General features: G+C 41.5%; 1 protein-coding gene across 3 annotated transcripts in view; it reads right to left on the reverse strand.

Moving 5' to 3' along the window:
* SLC10A7 (solute carrier family 10 member 7) overlaps positions 1 to 17,440 on the reverse strand; it is a 293,931-nt gene that overhangs the window by 62,026 nt on the left and 214,465 nt on the right. For all 3 annotated transcript variants that reach the window (XM_065903971.1, XM_065903970.1, XM_065903969.1), the window contains exon 6: positions 15,238 to 15,273. In XM_065903971.1, the coding sequence (XP_065760043.1) occupies positions 15,238 to 15,273 (36 nt within the window). The remainder of the gene's footprint in view (positions 1 to 15,237; positions 15,274 to 17,440) is intronic.

Here is a 17,440-nt window from a genome sequence, read left to right on the forward strand (position 1 = left end):
TGATCCTTTTTATATCTAGATGCATGGTCTTTTTCCTTTCCTGAGCAACAAAGAAAAAACTAGGCTTTAAATGATTTTTTTCAAAGATTAAAAATATAGGTAAAACATTTCTTTGGGTTATATGCTAATTTAAAACATAAGATCAAAAGATTGTTTTCCAATAATTGATAGAAACTACATACAACTGTACATTCTGGTTATTCAAACCACACAGAAATTGTAGTGAAATGCGCCCCACAGTAAACTGTAAATCAGCTTTTCACTGTCCACAGAGGAAAGCTGTGGGGAGACAGGCTTCCAGGGACTGGGTAGATCACAACACACTGTGGAAAATCCTTAAAGAGATGGGAATACCAGACCACCTGACCTTCCTCCTGAGAGATGTGTATGCAGGTCAAGAAGCAACAGTTAGAACTGGACATGGTACAGCAGACTGGTTCCAAATCAGGAAAGGAGTATGTCAAGGCTGTATATTGTTACCCTGTCTATTTAACTTATATGCAGAGTACATCACGAGAAACGCTGGGCTGGATGAAGCACAAGCTGGACTCAAGATTGCTGGGGGATATATCAATAACCTCAGATATGCAGATGACACCACCCTTATGGCAGAAAGTGAAGAGGAATTGAAAAACCTCTTGATGAAAGTGAAAGAGGAGAGTGAAAAAGTGGGCTTAAAGCTCAACATTCAGAAAACTAAAACCATGGCATCTGGTCCCATCACTTCATGGCAAATAGATGGGGAAACAATGGAAACAGTGACAGACTTTCTTTTCTTGGATTCCAAAATCACTGCAGATGGTGACAGCAGCCATGAAACTAAAAGATGCTTGCTCCTTGGAAGAAAAGCTGTGACCAACATAGACAGCATATTAAAAAGCAGAGACATTACTTTGCCAACAAAGGTCCGTCTAATCAAAGCTATGGTTTTTCCAGTAGTCGTGTATGGATGTGAAAGTTGGACTATAAAGAAAACCAACCACTGAAGAATTGATGCTTTTGAACTGTGGTGTTGGAGAAGACCCTTGAGAGTCCCTTGGACTGCAAGGAGATCCAACCAGTTCATCCTGAAGGAAATCAGTCCTGAATATTCACTTGAAGGACTGATGCTGAAGCTGAAACTCCAATACTGTGGCCACCTGATGCAAAGAACTGACTCATTGGAAAAGACCCTGATGCTGGGAAAGATTGATGGCAGGAGGAAAAGAGGACGACAGAGAATGAGATGGTTGTGTGGCATCACTGACTCAATGGACGTGCGTTTGAGTAAGCTCTGGGAGTTGGTGATGGACAGGGAGGCCTGGCATGCTGCAGTCCATGGGGTCACAGAGTTGGACATGACTGAGTGAATGAACTGAATTGAACTGGTTATTCAAACCACACAGAAATTGTAGTGAAATGTGCCCCCCAGAGGAAAGCTGTGGGGAGATGTGCTTCCAGTACATGGTGAGCTTCTTGAGCCCAAGTTATTTCTTGAGCAAGGGTCCCCAAGCTCCAGGATCTGATGCCTGATAATCTGAGGTGAAGCTGATATAATAATAATAGAAATAAAATGCACAATAACCATAATGTGCTTGAATCATCCCCAAACCATCCCCCTTGTCCCTGGTCCATGGAAAAATTGTCTTCCATGAAAACTGGTCCCCGGTGCCAAAAAGGTAGGGGGCCGCCATTCAAGAGTATTGGAAAATGACTTCTGAGGTGCTCTCCCTTCCCCATTATCTCAACAAGGTCTGGGGGAGCCCTGGGGTGAGCATCTTTTGCTTTGTGTGAAAATATCTCTTTGTGGTTTACACCTGCAGTCAGAAGGTAAGAAGCTCTCAAGCTCAATGGGAGGGGATCCATCTTACTTGCTTCAGGAACAAATTATGATAAGTGTGGAGCTATTGGGTCAATCGTGGGGTAATTTCTCTTCAAGGGCTTTATGTTTTATTATCATTTTCTCTAGGCTTCCCTGGTGGTTCAGAGTGGTGGTAAAGAATCTGCCTGCAAGGCAGGAGACCCAGGTTCGATTCCTATGTCAGGAAGATCCCCTGGAGAAGGGAATGGCAACCCACTCCAGTACTCTTGCCTGGAGAATCCCATGGACAGAGGAGCCTGGCAGGCTACAGTCCATAGGGTTGCAGGGTCAGACACGACTGAGCGACTGACACCCAAACACACACACGCGCACACACACACAAGTGACCCCTCAGAGATGCCCCCATTGTTGGGCATATATACAAAAAATAACAGTACTGTGCATGACACTAATGACTACATTTGTTGTTTTTGTTTACATTGATGGGATCAAAAGTTGGAGGATTTTCCATCGTCGGTGCCAATTATTAGAGAAACTAATGATGACCGTGGCCTCCAAAGCTGCCACTGATGTCTCTCGCCCACGCTAACGTTGCTCCTCTGTGAATTCCTATGAAATTCAGTCTGGATCACAGAATGGTAGTTTATTTTTCCTGTAAATTTCTCCATAATCTTTATTCTTATTTACTCACATAAGGTTTAAGCTTTTTCAAGGCAATAATTATACCTCATTCTGTTTATCCTTCCTATGTTGCTTAGAATATACACGTCCAGGAAGTAGTAACTGAGTGCTGGTAATATGTCTTAAAACCACCTGTCTGAGGCTTTCTTGGTGGTCCAGTGGTCACGATTTTGGCTTCCAAGGCAGGGGGTGTGGGTTTAATCCCTCTTCATGGAGATAAGATCCCACATGCCTTGAGGCCAAAAAACCAAGACAGAAACCAGAAGGAACAGTATAACAAACTTAATAAAGACTTTAAAAATGGCCCACATGAGAAAAATCTTAAAAAAAAAAAAAAAAATACAACCACCTGTCTCCGAGGAGGCATGTTTTGTAAGCACAACAGGAAGGAATGCTGCCCGAAGGTGCCCTGTGTTCTTAACCAGCCACGCGGTCTCAAGAACCACAAAACCTCTTTGAACTTAACTTTTCTCATATGAGTGAGGACAATACCTGCTTCTGGAGGTACTCATGCTCCTCACATGTGATTATGTAGAAAGTACTGTGTGCTGTTCTGTTGCTTACTTGCTCAGGCTGATCTTTGTGGCCCCACGGACTGTAGCCCGCCAGGCTCCTCTGTCCAACATGATTCTCCACGAGAGAATACTGGAGTGGGTTGCCATGCCCTCCTCCAGGGGATCTTCCCGACCCAGGAATCGAACCGGGGTCTCCGGCACTGCAGGTGGAATCTTTACCAGCTGAGCTCCCCAGGAAGCCCCACAAAGTACCATATAACAACTAACACAAAACAACAGCTACTCAATAAAGATTTTTCTACCTCTCCCTCCGCCACCTCCCCCCCATCTCTGGAAAAAAAAGGTTTCCTATACAGTGTCGTGAGAATTCAAGCCTACTGGAGTTAAAAACTGCTGAAACAGAAAGTGATAGGAGAGACAGACTAATGGAACATACAGTCAGCCTAGAAACAGGGCGTGGTGTGCACCATGGGGTTGTGCATACATGTTTGTGTGTGTGCACATGTGTGTATACATGTCCAGTTATCACAATGGCATTGAAATATCTGCTTGATGAGGGGCCAGATTTCTAAGAAATCAAGTCATAAATCAAGTCATAGAAAATCAATTGATATAATAACAGAGCTGGTGGTGCTCCCACTTACTTAAGGGGAGCTTACATGCTAATGAATGGATAAGCATGTGGGTAAATGTTTATTAAATATCCTCAGGTGGCTCAGATGGTAAATATGCCTGCAAAGCAGGAGACCCAGTTTCGATCCCTGGATCAGGAAAATCCTCTGGAGGAGGGAATGGCAACCCAATCCAGTATTATTGCCTTGGAGAATTCCACGGACAAAGGTGCCTGGAGGGCTACAGTCCATAGCATCACAAAGTGTCAGACACAACTGAGCAACTCACACACACACACATGCACACACTCACACACACACACACACACACACACGGTATTGATGTGATCATCCCCCACATGGGAATACAGTCTGATCTATAACTCTGAGGATGTGACTTTCAGCAGAGTTTCCACTCTACACGTTTCCAGAGCTCTTGATGGTCAGTTGACCTCTGCGGCTAGGGGGGAAATGAGGCCTTGATATGCGATTCTAATGGCACAAATTCAAAGTGCTACCGACCTTTCCCTGACAAGCATGAACTTATTTAAATAAACTGATGGTCTGCAAAATCATGGGGCTTGAGATATGGCAACACCATCCAATATTTGGTCTCCTTATATCACAACTGCATCAAATTAGACTGACCTGTCCTATAGTATGAACACAGTTGTTTCTGACCATCTTTGTTTTAACTTTAGAGGTAGTAAGACAGAAGTTTGGACATTGCTTCCTTTAATTCCTCAGTCACTGAGATGAGGCTGGGAAGAACGTGTGAGGGAGCTGCTAAGGAGACTCAGGGGAACAGGAGTCCACAGAGGTGGCAGCTTCTTGCTGCCTGCTGGCTGGTCCTGACCCCACAGCCTAAGCCTCTGACTCAGCACCAAGGCCTCATCATCTTCATCACCCACAACACTGTGTTTCAAGCTTTCAAAGCTCTCTCCTCCATTCTTCTCTGTTATTTGCTGTTGAAAAAAACTATAACGATGGCTGGTAAACATAGTATTAGTGAAAAACCACATCAAAAGAAAGGAAAAATTTGCAAGTTTCAAGTGATGTTAGGCATAACCGAGAATCATGAACCATGCACATGAAAAGACCCTGAAGTAGGACATCCCTTGAGAAATATTAGAAGTTTCCATCTGCTTCTCTCTCTCCTCAAATTAGAAGTTTTCTTTCAAAAAGGGAACCCTCCTACACTGTTGGTAGGAATGTCAATTGATGCAGCCACTATGGAAAACACTATGGAGTTTCCTCAAAGAAACTAAAACCATATGACCCAGCAATTCCTTTCTTGGGTATATATCCAGACAAAATATTAATTCAAAAAAAAACACGCACCCATATGTTCATAGCAGCGCTATTTACAATAGTCAACACACAGAAACAATCTAAGTGCTCATCGACAAATGAGTGGATAAAAATGTGGTGTATATACACATATACAAACGGAATATTACTCAGCCATAAGAAGAATGAAACAATGCCAACTGCAGCAAAATGGATAGAACTACAGATCATCATACTAAGTGAAGTAAATCAAAAAGAGAAATACAAATGCCGTATGATATCATTTCTATGTGGAATTTAAAATATGACACAAATGAACTTATCTACAAGACAGAAACAGAGTCACAGACACACGGAACAGACTTGAGGTTGCCAAGGAGGTGGAGAGGTGGGGGAGAGACGGACTGGGAGTCTGGGATTAGCAGATGCAAGCTATTGTATACAGGATGGGTAAGCAACAAGGCCCTCGTGTACAGCACAGCGAACTACATGCAATGTCCTGTGATAAATCATCATGGAAAAAGAATGAACAGTAATATATATATAACTGAGTCACTTTGAGTATATAGTAACACAACATTGTAAATCAACTATACTTCAATAAAATAAAAAATTTAAGTTTTTCAGTAAAAAATTCATTGTAAAAAAACACTTGTATTGAATAACATTTTTTTTTAGTAATCTCCCTTGAAATATTATACTTGTGGCATAATTTTTGCTTTGGATTTTAATTATCTGTGAATATATTCTATTTTCTTTATTAAATCATAAATTCTTTGAGGAAAGAATCAACGTCAGGTTTGTGTTTGCAATATTCACAATGCACAGTAGGCATTCAAACACTGAATAAAAGAATGGCTGTTTTGTTGAACATTATTTAAAAAACTGTACATTATTTTTCACAGCAAATACAAAGTAAGGTTTCATGAATCAGGCTGAGATCCTAACCTTTGAATCACTTATTTATCATTTGAATCACTCTAATCACACTCCCTGGTGTGCTGCAGTTCATGGGGTCGCAAAGAGTCCGATAGGATTGAGCCACTGAACTGAACTGAACTGAACTGAACCATTACGCACCTATCTTTCTATTCCCCTCCTTTCAACAAATGTTGAATATTCAGCATCAGAGATAAGTTAATGAATAGAATATTCATGGTTCCTGGCCCAGGAGAACAAAATCTAGTGGATGCTTACCACGTGAAATACTGTTTCAGAAGGACAACTCATATAGAATTTCAAGTAATGAACTTCTATAAGTGTAGTTTTTAGCTAGTTTGTACGCTCAGTTTCTTGATGGTGTTTGACTCTTTGTGACTCCATGGACCGTAGCCTGCCAGGCTGCTCTGTCCACGGAGTTTTCCAGGCAAGAATATGGAAGCGGGTTGCTATTTCCTTCTCTAGGGCATCTTCCCCACCCAGAGACTGAACCTGTATCTCCTGCATTGGCAGGTGGATTCTTCATCACTGAGCCACCTGGGAAACTGACAAAGCCTTTATTTATCCTTACAGATTTGAAATCCACAGTTTGATACACATCCACTGACAAAATAAAGACAACAATTTCTGCCTCTGCCAACATCAGAGGTGTGTTGTCAAGAAAACTGAGGTGATATATGTAAAAAAACAAACAAACAAAAAAAAAACTTTGACTCTTAGGAGTGAACAGTGTTATTTCGGGAAGTTTCACTGTGCTCACTGCTAGCCACGGTAAATACTGGATTCATTTACACAGAAGTTTATAAGATTATAGGCTACAGATAGTTAAAGAATCTTAAAGTTTTAAGTTTTAAGACACAGCCCATCACTAAGGTCTGGACTAAGTGGAGCACTGGGGCATTTCATCAGATACATGCTTTTGCAGAAACTTAACATCCTTTTGGGCATTATTTTCTATTTTCTTTTATAAGGTGTCAAATTTAAGTAACTAGCATTGGACTTTCCTGGTGGTTCAGTGGTTAAGAATCTGCCTGCCGATGCAGGGAACACAGGTTTGATCCCTGGTCTGAGAAGATCCCACATGCTGAGGAGCAGCTAAGCCCATGTGCCACAACTCCTGAAGCCTGAGCACCCTCCAGCCTATGCCCAGCAACAAGAGAAGCCTCTGCAGTGAGAATCCTGGGCACCACAGCCAGACAGTAGCACCCACTTGTGCAACCAGAGAAAGCCCACATGAGCAGCAAAAGACCCAGCATAGCCAAAAAAACTAAATAGATAAAATTAAGAAAAAACAAACTAGTACCTGATGATTCTTTACAGTTTACAACATGCTTTCCCATAAACAGACTCATTTCATCTTTTCAAAATTCTTACTTTATGGAGGTGAAAACTGAGGCTGAGAAGAGTTATAGAAAATTCACTGTTCACAATAGATGCTGACTGTAAATTGAACCAAAACAAGATGCCCTCTCCCCATACCACACTGCCTCCTCACAACAGACAGTGAGGGAAGTGAAATTAGTCCCTTCAAAATGGCTTTACAGTAAGAAACGAGGCCCTGAAGGTAGAGCATGTATCCAGGAAATACTAGTCCTAAAAGCCACCCTAGCCTGATTCTTTGATTAGAGGCACCTATCAACCCGCACAATTCTGATGTAGTGATATGGTAAGAAAAATAAATTTGTTTTTTGCCCCCTAGCACAGAAGCTCCGAAACCCTCATAATTTCCTGAGTGATGGGGTGATAAAAGCATGTGTTGTTACATTGTTTGGATTTTGTCCTCAGTACCTGGCACAGAAGTGTTCAGAGAACTCCCAGGTTGGAGAATGCATCCATATGCAGGGAGTAGACTCAGCCCAAACTCCATGGCACAAAAGATTCTGCACTTGGGACCCTTCTGGACCCTGCTCTATGTACCTGCTCATCAGGCTGTTTATTTGTTTCCTTTATAAATAACCAGTAATAGTAAATAAAGTGTTTCTCTGGGTTCTGTGAATAGTGGGAGCAAATTACTGAACCCAAGGATGGGGTTGTAGGACCCCCTGATTTGTAGCTAAGTTGGACCAAAGCGTGGGTAACCTGGGAATCACTACTTCAGATTGGCACCTGAAGTGAGAGGCAGTCTTGTGGGGCTGGACCCTTCACTTGTGAGGGAATATGTATTAAATCTGTGTAGTCAGTGTCAAAATGAATCACTGTAGAATACCCAGTTGGTGTTCCAAGAGAACTGGAAGATTGGTTGTTCTGGAAAACCCATACCTTTGGCATTAGAAGTACTCTGAGCACAGAAACAATTTTCCTTTACCAAGCATCCATTCAAAAATGCTTGTGGGGACTTCCCTGGTGGTCCAGTGGTTAAGACTGCACTTCCAGTGCAAGGGGTGAGGTTTAGATCCTTCCTTGGTCAAGGAGTTAAGAACCGACATGCTGCACGGCTCGGCCAAGAAAATACATTAAAAAAAAAAAAAAAAAAAAAAAAGCTTGTGAGTGACTTCCACAGCCAGGCATCATTTTGAGCACTGGGTCACAGCAGTGACCAAAACATAAAGTCTCTACTATCTTGTGACGCTTTGCTGTCATTAGGGAAGAGAGATAATAAACACATTAACTGGTGATTAAGATGTTACAGGATAGTAAGTGCTAAGAGCAACAATGAAGCATGGTAGGTGGGGAGGGAGTGAGGGAAATAATAATATGACATATTCTCTCACATGAAGTAGTGAGGAAAGACCTCTCTCCTAAAATGACATTTGACTAGAGATCTGATGAAAGTGAGGGAGGGAGCCTTAGGGGTGGATATCTGGGAGTGGGGAAGTGGGGAGATTTAGGCTGAGCCAATGCCAAGTGTAGAGATTTTGAGGATGGTCCCTGGGGCTGCTGGATCATCTCATTGCATCTGAGCATCCCATTCACTCGCCCACATGATTATTTCATGTCCTCTCCTTTCTCATCAAATCTCCAACCCCTCCTTGTCTTTTCTTGGCTTCTACTCCTAACCTTATTTGCCACGCCACTGAGAAAAGAGGACCAGAGGAGAACTCAACAGGCTCTTACACTTACAGCAACTAATTTACCTACATCTCTGCTCATATCTCCTGGTTTCCCTCTCATTACTCTGATGAACTACCTGTGCCTAGGAGGCCATACTCCTGTATACACTAGAACTCATTCCCCTTCTCCTACTCGTGGACAGGGATCCATGAATTATCCCCTCTTTTTTTCTGTATTAAATTTTCTTTCTTTAACTGGATTAATCTATCAATACAAATGAACCTCTCAACACACAGATGCTAATAATTTTCCCAACTTAAAAAAGAATTCTCTCTGGAGCCTTCACTAACTTTGTTGCTGTCCTATTTTCTACACACTTTAGAGCAAAATGAATTCTGTCTTTGACTCTTTTTTCTTCATCCATTCTGAAACCTATGTCAATCAGGCTTTCACTTCCACAACTCTGCTGAAATAGCTCTTATGAAGGTTGCCAGTGGCCTCCATCTTATTAAGAATCAATCACCAATTGTTGTACTTTATTTTATCTGAGCTATTACTAGCATTTGAAGTAGCTGGCCCCTTTCTCCCTTCTGAAACACATTCACTGCTAGACTTTTAGGACCCAAGCATCTTTTGGTGTTCTTCCTAAGCAAACTGGATATCCTTGGTCTTCTCTGCAGACCTCCTAACATTAGAATGCCCCAAATGCAGGCTACTGATACTTTCTCTTTCTCTAGTCTTTTATTAGTGATCTCATCCAATCTAACTCAAAATCCATTTCTATGCTGACCTTTCCCAAATGTGTATCTCTAGTCTAGACCTTCCTCCTGAATTCCAGACAGGTAATCAACTGCTTACTTGACTTCCCTCCTTAGATGTCTGAAAGACATCTTAATCCAGACATGTTCAAGGCTGAATTTGTTCAACCCTATAGTCTTCCCTATCTTAATAAATGGCAATTCCATAGTTCCAGTTGCACAGGAGTGTAGTTACCCTTGATTTGTATCTTTCCCTCATGATTTTTATTCAACCTCTCAGTTCTTTCCAGAAAATAAAAAAACTACTTCCTACCAGATTTATTCAACTAGGCTGGCCCAAGTTAACACCTCTCTTGTACTAGCTTTCCAACTGGTCTTCCCGTCTCCACCATGATCCCTTTAACAATCTACTCAACCCAGCATCCAGAATCACTATTTTAAAGAGAATGTCAAAACACACCATTCCCTTGATCAAAACTCTTCCCATGGTCTCCAGCCTCTCTTGAATAACAATTCAAAGGCCTTATGGAGGACTTTAAGGTCCCCTCTCATTTGGTCTCCACTGCATCTCTGACCTCATCTCCATGTACTCGCCCCCTTGCTGGCCTCCCTACTGTGCCTTAGACACCAGGCATGCTCTCAGGACCTCTGCACTTGCTGCTCCTTCCACCCGGAACATTCTACCACCAGAACACTCACTCTCTTATCTTCTCTAGATCTGTGCTCAGTGAGTCTAACCATGACCAGCCTGTTTAAAATAGCAAACACCAACCCACTCCCTTTCCTTTATTTTTCCTTTAGCACCCACCTTATGCAATATATTTTTACTTATTTGTTGGTTCTTTCTTTCCACTAGTATATACCCTAGTAGTAAGAAGTAGTAGTAGGGTTCAGTCATGTCTGACTCTTTGAGGCCCCAAGGACTGTAGCCGCTAGGCTTCTCTGTCCATGGGATTCTCCAGGCAAGAACACTGGAGTGGGTTGCTATTTCCTGCTCCAGGGAATCTGGATGACCCAAGGATCAAACCTGTGTCTCTTAGGTTTCCTGTATTGGGAGGAGGGTTCTTTACCACTAGCACCACCTGGGAAACCCAGTATATATCCTCTATTAAAGCAAAGATATATCTGTTTTGCTCTTTGCTATATACTTGGCACCTAGGAAAGTGTCTAGTATATTGGAAGAACTCAACACATACTACTGAATGAGTGATGAGTAAGTTTAAATAGCTGTTTGGAGGAACTGAGTTATAAAAGAGGTCACAGAAGTGGAATGCACATAGGATAAGGTGAAATTTAATTTTTGAGATGTGTAATATGACAGAATTCTTACATGCACATAGAAATGATCCAGAAGAGATAGAAAATTTAACGACATAGGAGAAGGAGGGAAATCTGTGTAGCTCCTGTTGTCAAGTAGGAAAAGGGATGGCACAACTGGAGGAACTAGCCTTAGATAGGAGCAAAGATCATTTATCCACAGAAAGAGGAGAGAAGGTGAAGAATATAGACACAAATGGATGGGATCTTATAAATTTGTCTGATTGCTTTTGACTTCTTCATCAGTTAATTTCCTTTTTGCATCAGTTGAGATGAAAAAAGAAAAGAGGCAATGGAGATTTGAGAAGGTGTGGAACGATTCTCTAAAGAGTGGGAATGTCTGTTAATAGGAGGAAGGGAGTAGGACAGCCAGGCTCAATTACAATTAGTTGTCATGAATTTCGAATGAGACCAGTCAGCATGAGAGTGGGTGCTCCAGTGTGTTCAGGTATAAATACAAAAGGGTCTAGAGTTGGATTTAAGCAGACTTGGCACTTGCCAGGCAAACAGGAAGCAATAAGAGATGAGCAAGGATGTTGATGGTGGATGTAACAAAGTAATTACAGTGATGAACCATGAGATCCACGCTTGGTCAGATGGAATGTGAGGATAAGAGGGTGAGGTAGGGTGGATTTGCTAGAAGCACTGTGAAGGTGATAAGGTAAATAAACTGGCCCTTCTGGCAAGTTTGAAGAATTCTTAACTTGTGGAGTAAGTTACAAAGATAGGAGGTGTCAGTAGGAGAAGATAACTGAAAATAGGATTATGGAAGGACGCTATTATTGGCAGCTAATAAGTCAAGGGTCTGACTGCAGAGATGACTGGCTGGGATTAAATGGAAGGCAATCTAATTGGAGAAGGGGTCAAGAATTTAGAGGCCAACGTATTGGAAAGGTCAACCATGTGAATATTGAAAACACCAAGAGTCAATCCAAGTGTATTGTTAAAAAAGGGACAGTGGAAAGGTGCAACATTTTTCTAGACTCTTAGAGCATGACCTAGCATTCCACTGACAGTTTACAAGAAGCAGCAGAAGGTACTATAGGTGTATGGCATTACCTTTAAAGGTAATAGGGGATTTTATGGAGAAGGCATGAGAAGTGATCTGGAATTGGTAATGAGGTGCAAGAAAGACATCTCATTTCCCTTTAAGGCTCAGTAATATGAAAGGTGCCAGCAGCAGAAACATGAATCAGAAGACAGCATTCAATTGGAGCAAGGTAGTAACAGGAACATTCTGAGAAGATATTGAGAATACAGACAACTGAGATTCCATCAGCAAAAATGGCTTTTACTAGCTACTGTGCCTGACTATCTAGAAATTCCCATTTCTAATAATGATAAAAAGACAATTCAATTTTCATGGGCTGTATTATTTTTTTTGACTTTCATAAGAAAACACCAGAAACCGGGTGGCTTAAAAAAACAGAAATGTATTGCTTCACAGTTGTGGAAACTGTAGGTCTGAAATCAAGTAAGACCATGGTCCCTCTTAAATCCCTAGAGATTCTTCCTTGTCTCTTCTAGCTTCTGAAGTTTGCTGGCAACCCCTGGTGCTCCTTGGCGTGCAGATGCATCACTCTAATCTCTGCCTCCATCATGACACGGCATTCTCCCTGTGGGTCTCTGACTTGTCTTCTTTAAGGACACCAGTCACCTTGGCTTCCCTGGCGGCTCAGACGGTAAAGCATCTGCCTGCAATGCGACAGACCTGGGTTCAATCCCTGGGTCAGGAAGATCCCCTGGAGGAGGGCATGGCAACTCACTCCGGTACTCTTGCCTGGAAAATTCCACAGATGGAGGAGACTACCTAGATGGAGGTAGGCTACAGTCCATGGGATCACAAAGAGTCAGACATGACTGAGCAACTTCACTGGTTCACTGCTCATGTTGGATTAAGGACCCACCCTATACCAGTTTGACATCATCTTAACTAATTACAACTGCAATACCCCTATTTCAAATAAGGCCACATTCTGATGCACTAGAGAGTAGAGGGGTTTCCCAGGTGGTGCTAGTGGTAACAGAACCACCTGCCAATGCAGGAGACAGAAGGGTGTGGGTTTGATCCCTGAGTCAGGAAGATCCCCTGGAGGAGGGTATGGCAACCCACTCCAGCATTCTTGCCTGGGAAATCCCATGGACAGAGGAGTCTGGAGGGCTACAGTCCATAGGGACCCAGAGAGTCAGACACAACTTAGCAACTTCACACACACACACACACACACACACACGGATTAGAACTTCAACCTATCTTTTAGGGAAATACAACATATCATTTGGGTTAACCACAGCAGAACTGTTGATGAACAACACTACATTTTTAATGAAATGTAAGTCACTCAGATTTTTGTTCTACGCAGTAAGTGAAGCCTGGTCACCCAACTGTTTAAGCAATTCCCATTGTTTGTAAAAATGCACACCAACCTAAACAGACAAAAATTGTTATATACTGTGTAAGTGATTTTAAGTCATGTAATATATAAGAAGCCACTGAAGTCGTGTGATGGTGCCATTGAACCTAGTGGAACAGCCCAGTTAGCTCAAAAGGGAGGGATTAAACTTTTGAGTTGAGGGTCTTGGGGTCTCTTTCACTATTCTTGTAGCTCGATGATTTAAAAATGTTGAGCCAACTAAAGATCACAAGTCTAAGGGTCTAAGAGTGGGGCAAACTTGCAATAGCATGACACCATTAATATTAACCAGCTGGGCACGTCTTGCTATAGCATGGCAATAGGTAGGAAAAGGAGAAAGGTTCTTACTTGCTTCTTTGGTCACAAGTTCAAACAGTGTCTCAAAGGACTCCAGACTCTGAGATACTCAAAAGTGCTACCTTGGTCTCAGCCCCTTAGCTGTGACTGTGATCTTTTTCAAAGGGTTGTGGAGTAAGAGATGCTACTCTTCTGCAATGGAGAAAACCTAGGCTACACACCCATACTACTGAGAAACCCTAGGCCACATACTGTTGGACATTCTGTATATGCCCAGCTCTGCACGGCTTCTCTGGCTCACTGCCACTGGGGACCCCAGGCTGGCCTGCGTCCTGTGGCCACTGAGGGTTGTTCCTAGGAAGTTATTGTCCCAGGTCCTGGAAAAAAACACTGAGGGATGATCCTAGCTCTCACATTTAGTGAGCAGGTAGATACATACCAAGTCTTTTCTTCCCAACGAACACAAGTAACATTCACTTCATTTTGAGTGTAACTCATGGCAAATTTTGAACTGGTGATTCTAAATACATGAGGTCTGTTATGCTGTGGGAAGTGATCTGGTTATTGACACTCCTTACCTTCGAAGGACAGAGGTGGCGTTTCAAACAGCATGGTAAAGCTGAGGATTATTACTGGCAGGTAATGTCTTTCATGAAAGATGCAAAATCCAACTGTTTAGTAAGGCATCTTTTTCTCTCCACTTCCCACACAGCTTGTAAGAAATGAAGTCCCTCACTCTATTACTTTAATTGAATTCCAACTTGGGTAATTACACTATAATTAAATAAATTTTCCCCACAGTTTTAATTCACTGACAAATAGTGCTAGTCAAACAGCTACATTTCACTTCTAGGAATGCATCCCCACTCTATTTCAGTGATGAGTGGAGTGATTTATATTTGGGAGATGTTGTGTATGAAAAATGCACAGTTCATAAAATATTTTAGGTATCATTCATGATTACATATGCTTTTCTCAGCATGAGATAACATTAATTTCATTATAATCTCTCATCTAATTTCTCACATGCCTAGTGCCAAAAAAGAAATAAGATAGGTAATTAGCATTTCTTATTCTCAGAACAACTTTCGCTACTGGTGTACCAGTAGCTTATATTAGTTTTTCTTTTCCTGAAGCACATCCCTGGGAGCAGACTGGGGTAGGTGTTACTGTTCCCCATTCTACAGATGAAAAAATCGAGGCAGTATTCCCCAGAGTGAAGAAGCCATTTCCTATCAGTACCAGCACTGGGAATTAAGCTTTGTCTGGTTCCCTGGATCAAGGCTCTTTCTATCAACCTAGATCATTAGTAATCACTTTAGTCTTACTAATGTGAAAATAAAGTGTAGCACATTTTTGACCTATGTCACAGGGTGCTAATTTGTAATAATTAATGATTTAGCCAGGAGTCAGAGGGCTGATAAATGGGTCCTGCTGCTGTCCGTGATTATGAGACTACAGAGATTCTGACTTTGTACAGCTCACCCGGAAGAACAGTTCAAAATATGATGCCAAGTGGTGTAAAAAGATTTCAATTTCAGTTTTTTTTTCCTAAATATATTTCTTAAAGGGTTGTAGATGACTTTTAATAAAAGATATTAAAAACAACATGAAAATACTCACAAAAAGCAGCAGTAGCAGGGGCGTGACAACGATGCCCTGAAAGAAATAAAAGAGAATGATGATCATATATCAGCCTGGAGAGCAGATTTTCTTTCCCATTTTAAACCCTGATGCACAGAAATGCTTATCCTTTCTATTTCTGTTTAATAAAATCTAGGAGATAAAGAAGAGGGAGCCCCACTCTTGGCTCTCCTGACCACAACGCCTTAGCATCTCCAGTATAGATATTCATATCTCAGATCATTTAAAGTACAACTACCAATCTTCCTTCAACTTGTCTTCCCTTTTTCAAGCTTAAGTTCCCTTCCATGTTGCATATGCATCACTTGGGTGAAAGCTGGCAAGCTTTCTCACTCCAAGACTTTCAACTCTAACTTGGATAAAGTGCCCCCTTTCAAGAGGAGACAGGTGGTTTAGTCCCAGTTGGGGTCCTCTCCTGAGCAAAGACCACGTCAGCTGTGATGAATGAGATGTCGTGATTTTGTAATGTGAACTGATCTCCCTGAGGAAACGAGCTGGGATCTCAAAACTCATTTCACTTGATTAGACTCCATGTCTCCATGGTGGAAGGCAAGTCTTTCATCTAATTCAGCCACTGAGGACCACCTCGGTCCCTCTGTCTCCCTGAGGCAGGAAGGAGCAAAAGATTTGTTTTCTTCGATGACAGGGAACAGTTTGAGGCTGTTGTTGATGAGGCAGGATACAGCTTTTAGGTTTCTTAAAGGTAAATCTTTAAAACTAGGTGTTTGAGTTGGGAGTTAATATGACAGGTCTCTGTTTTAGAGCAGCAGCCGATGATTTGCAACTTTAGTTGTTCCTTTATCTTGCAACACTTTATTATGATTTATAGAAGAAAAAGCATTTCATCCTTTTATTAACGAATCTACTTGGACCTTTAAAATTCCAAAGGGTCTGTGAGTCTGTGCGTGTGTGTGTGTGAGACAGAGACAGACAGAGACAATACTGTGACCAGAATCCAGTTTTGGGACCTCTCTGTTACTTTTGGGGAAAAGGTCTTTTGGTATTAATATGTGGAAGCCCTTTTGTCATTACAGTAACTAAATTCTTTCGACTGTGGCCCAAAGGAATGGCTTACCTTGTATGAACATTGCTACCACAACTTTCTTAGGCATATACACATGTGAATATCCACACACTGACTTGCTTTATTGTTAAATAATAGAATAAATGCTTCTTTATTGTGCAAACTTTTGCAATTGGCAATAGGGAATACTGAATTTTAAGTGCTATATTTTAAAAACTATTTATTAAAACATGTATTGTGGCTTCTTAGCTCCATCGGTGTCTAGGAAGCAAGTTCTCATCAGCACCGTTTAGAAGAGTGCCATGTACAAAATGCCAAAACAATTTTTAAGAGCTGCTGTCCTTCAATGACATGGAATCTATTCAGGCTCTGGGAATAATTCTGAACTTTGCAAGGCCATGCAGAAACAGAAATATCTGGTTATTTTAGTCTATGTGGGAGCCATCTGATTTCAAGTCAATTTGTTTAAATGTTTATTGAACGTCCACTTATACATGCCAGGCATGGTTCTAATTAATTAGAAGAATTAATGAAAACTGATCCAGCAGAAAGGGGGTTAGGGTATCCCAGGAAGAGTGAAGGACCTTTGCAAAACTCTAAAAAGTTGAGCAGGGAGGAAAGAAAAGTATCAGGTGGAAGATTCAGAGGCCAGATCATCAAAGGTCTTGGGGGCCAGGAGAGGGAGCTTGAAGTTGATCCTTCTAACACTGGCAAACTGTTAGAGAACTTAAGGGAGCGAGGTGGTGTAATGAGTTAGTAAATAATTTGGTATATGGAGAATGGATTTGACTTTGCTTATTAACTGAGTCAGTTTTACCCTTGTTATCTATCAGTTCACCTAAATTTAGGTTAAAGAAAATAGAAACTTATGTTTGTGTTTATTGTGGAATTTCAATAGCACTAATGATGTTTTTGAGAAACAGTATGATATCTATGATAGGATAAGAACTACCCCCTGGCCTCGACTCAACAAGAAGGCTGAGCTTCATCACCATTCTGGAGACATCTGTCTTGTATTAGAGGAGTAGAAGTTATACCGGTGCTGTATAACATGGGGGGACTGATGTTCTTGGGGCCCTTTCATTTTCTTTGCAATAATGGACTAGTAATAGTATTTGTAATAATATCAGTACTATTAATGGTATTTTGCTTCAGTAC

This window comes from Muntiacus reevesi, chromosome 13 (assembly GCF_963930625.1).
Source record: "Muntiacus reevesi chromosome 13, mMunRee1.1, whole genome shotgun sequence".
In the NCBI taxonomy this organism is placed as follows: Eukaryota; Metazoa; Chordata; class Mammalia; order Artiodactyla; family Cervidae; genus Muntiacus; species Muntiacus reevesi.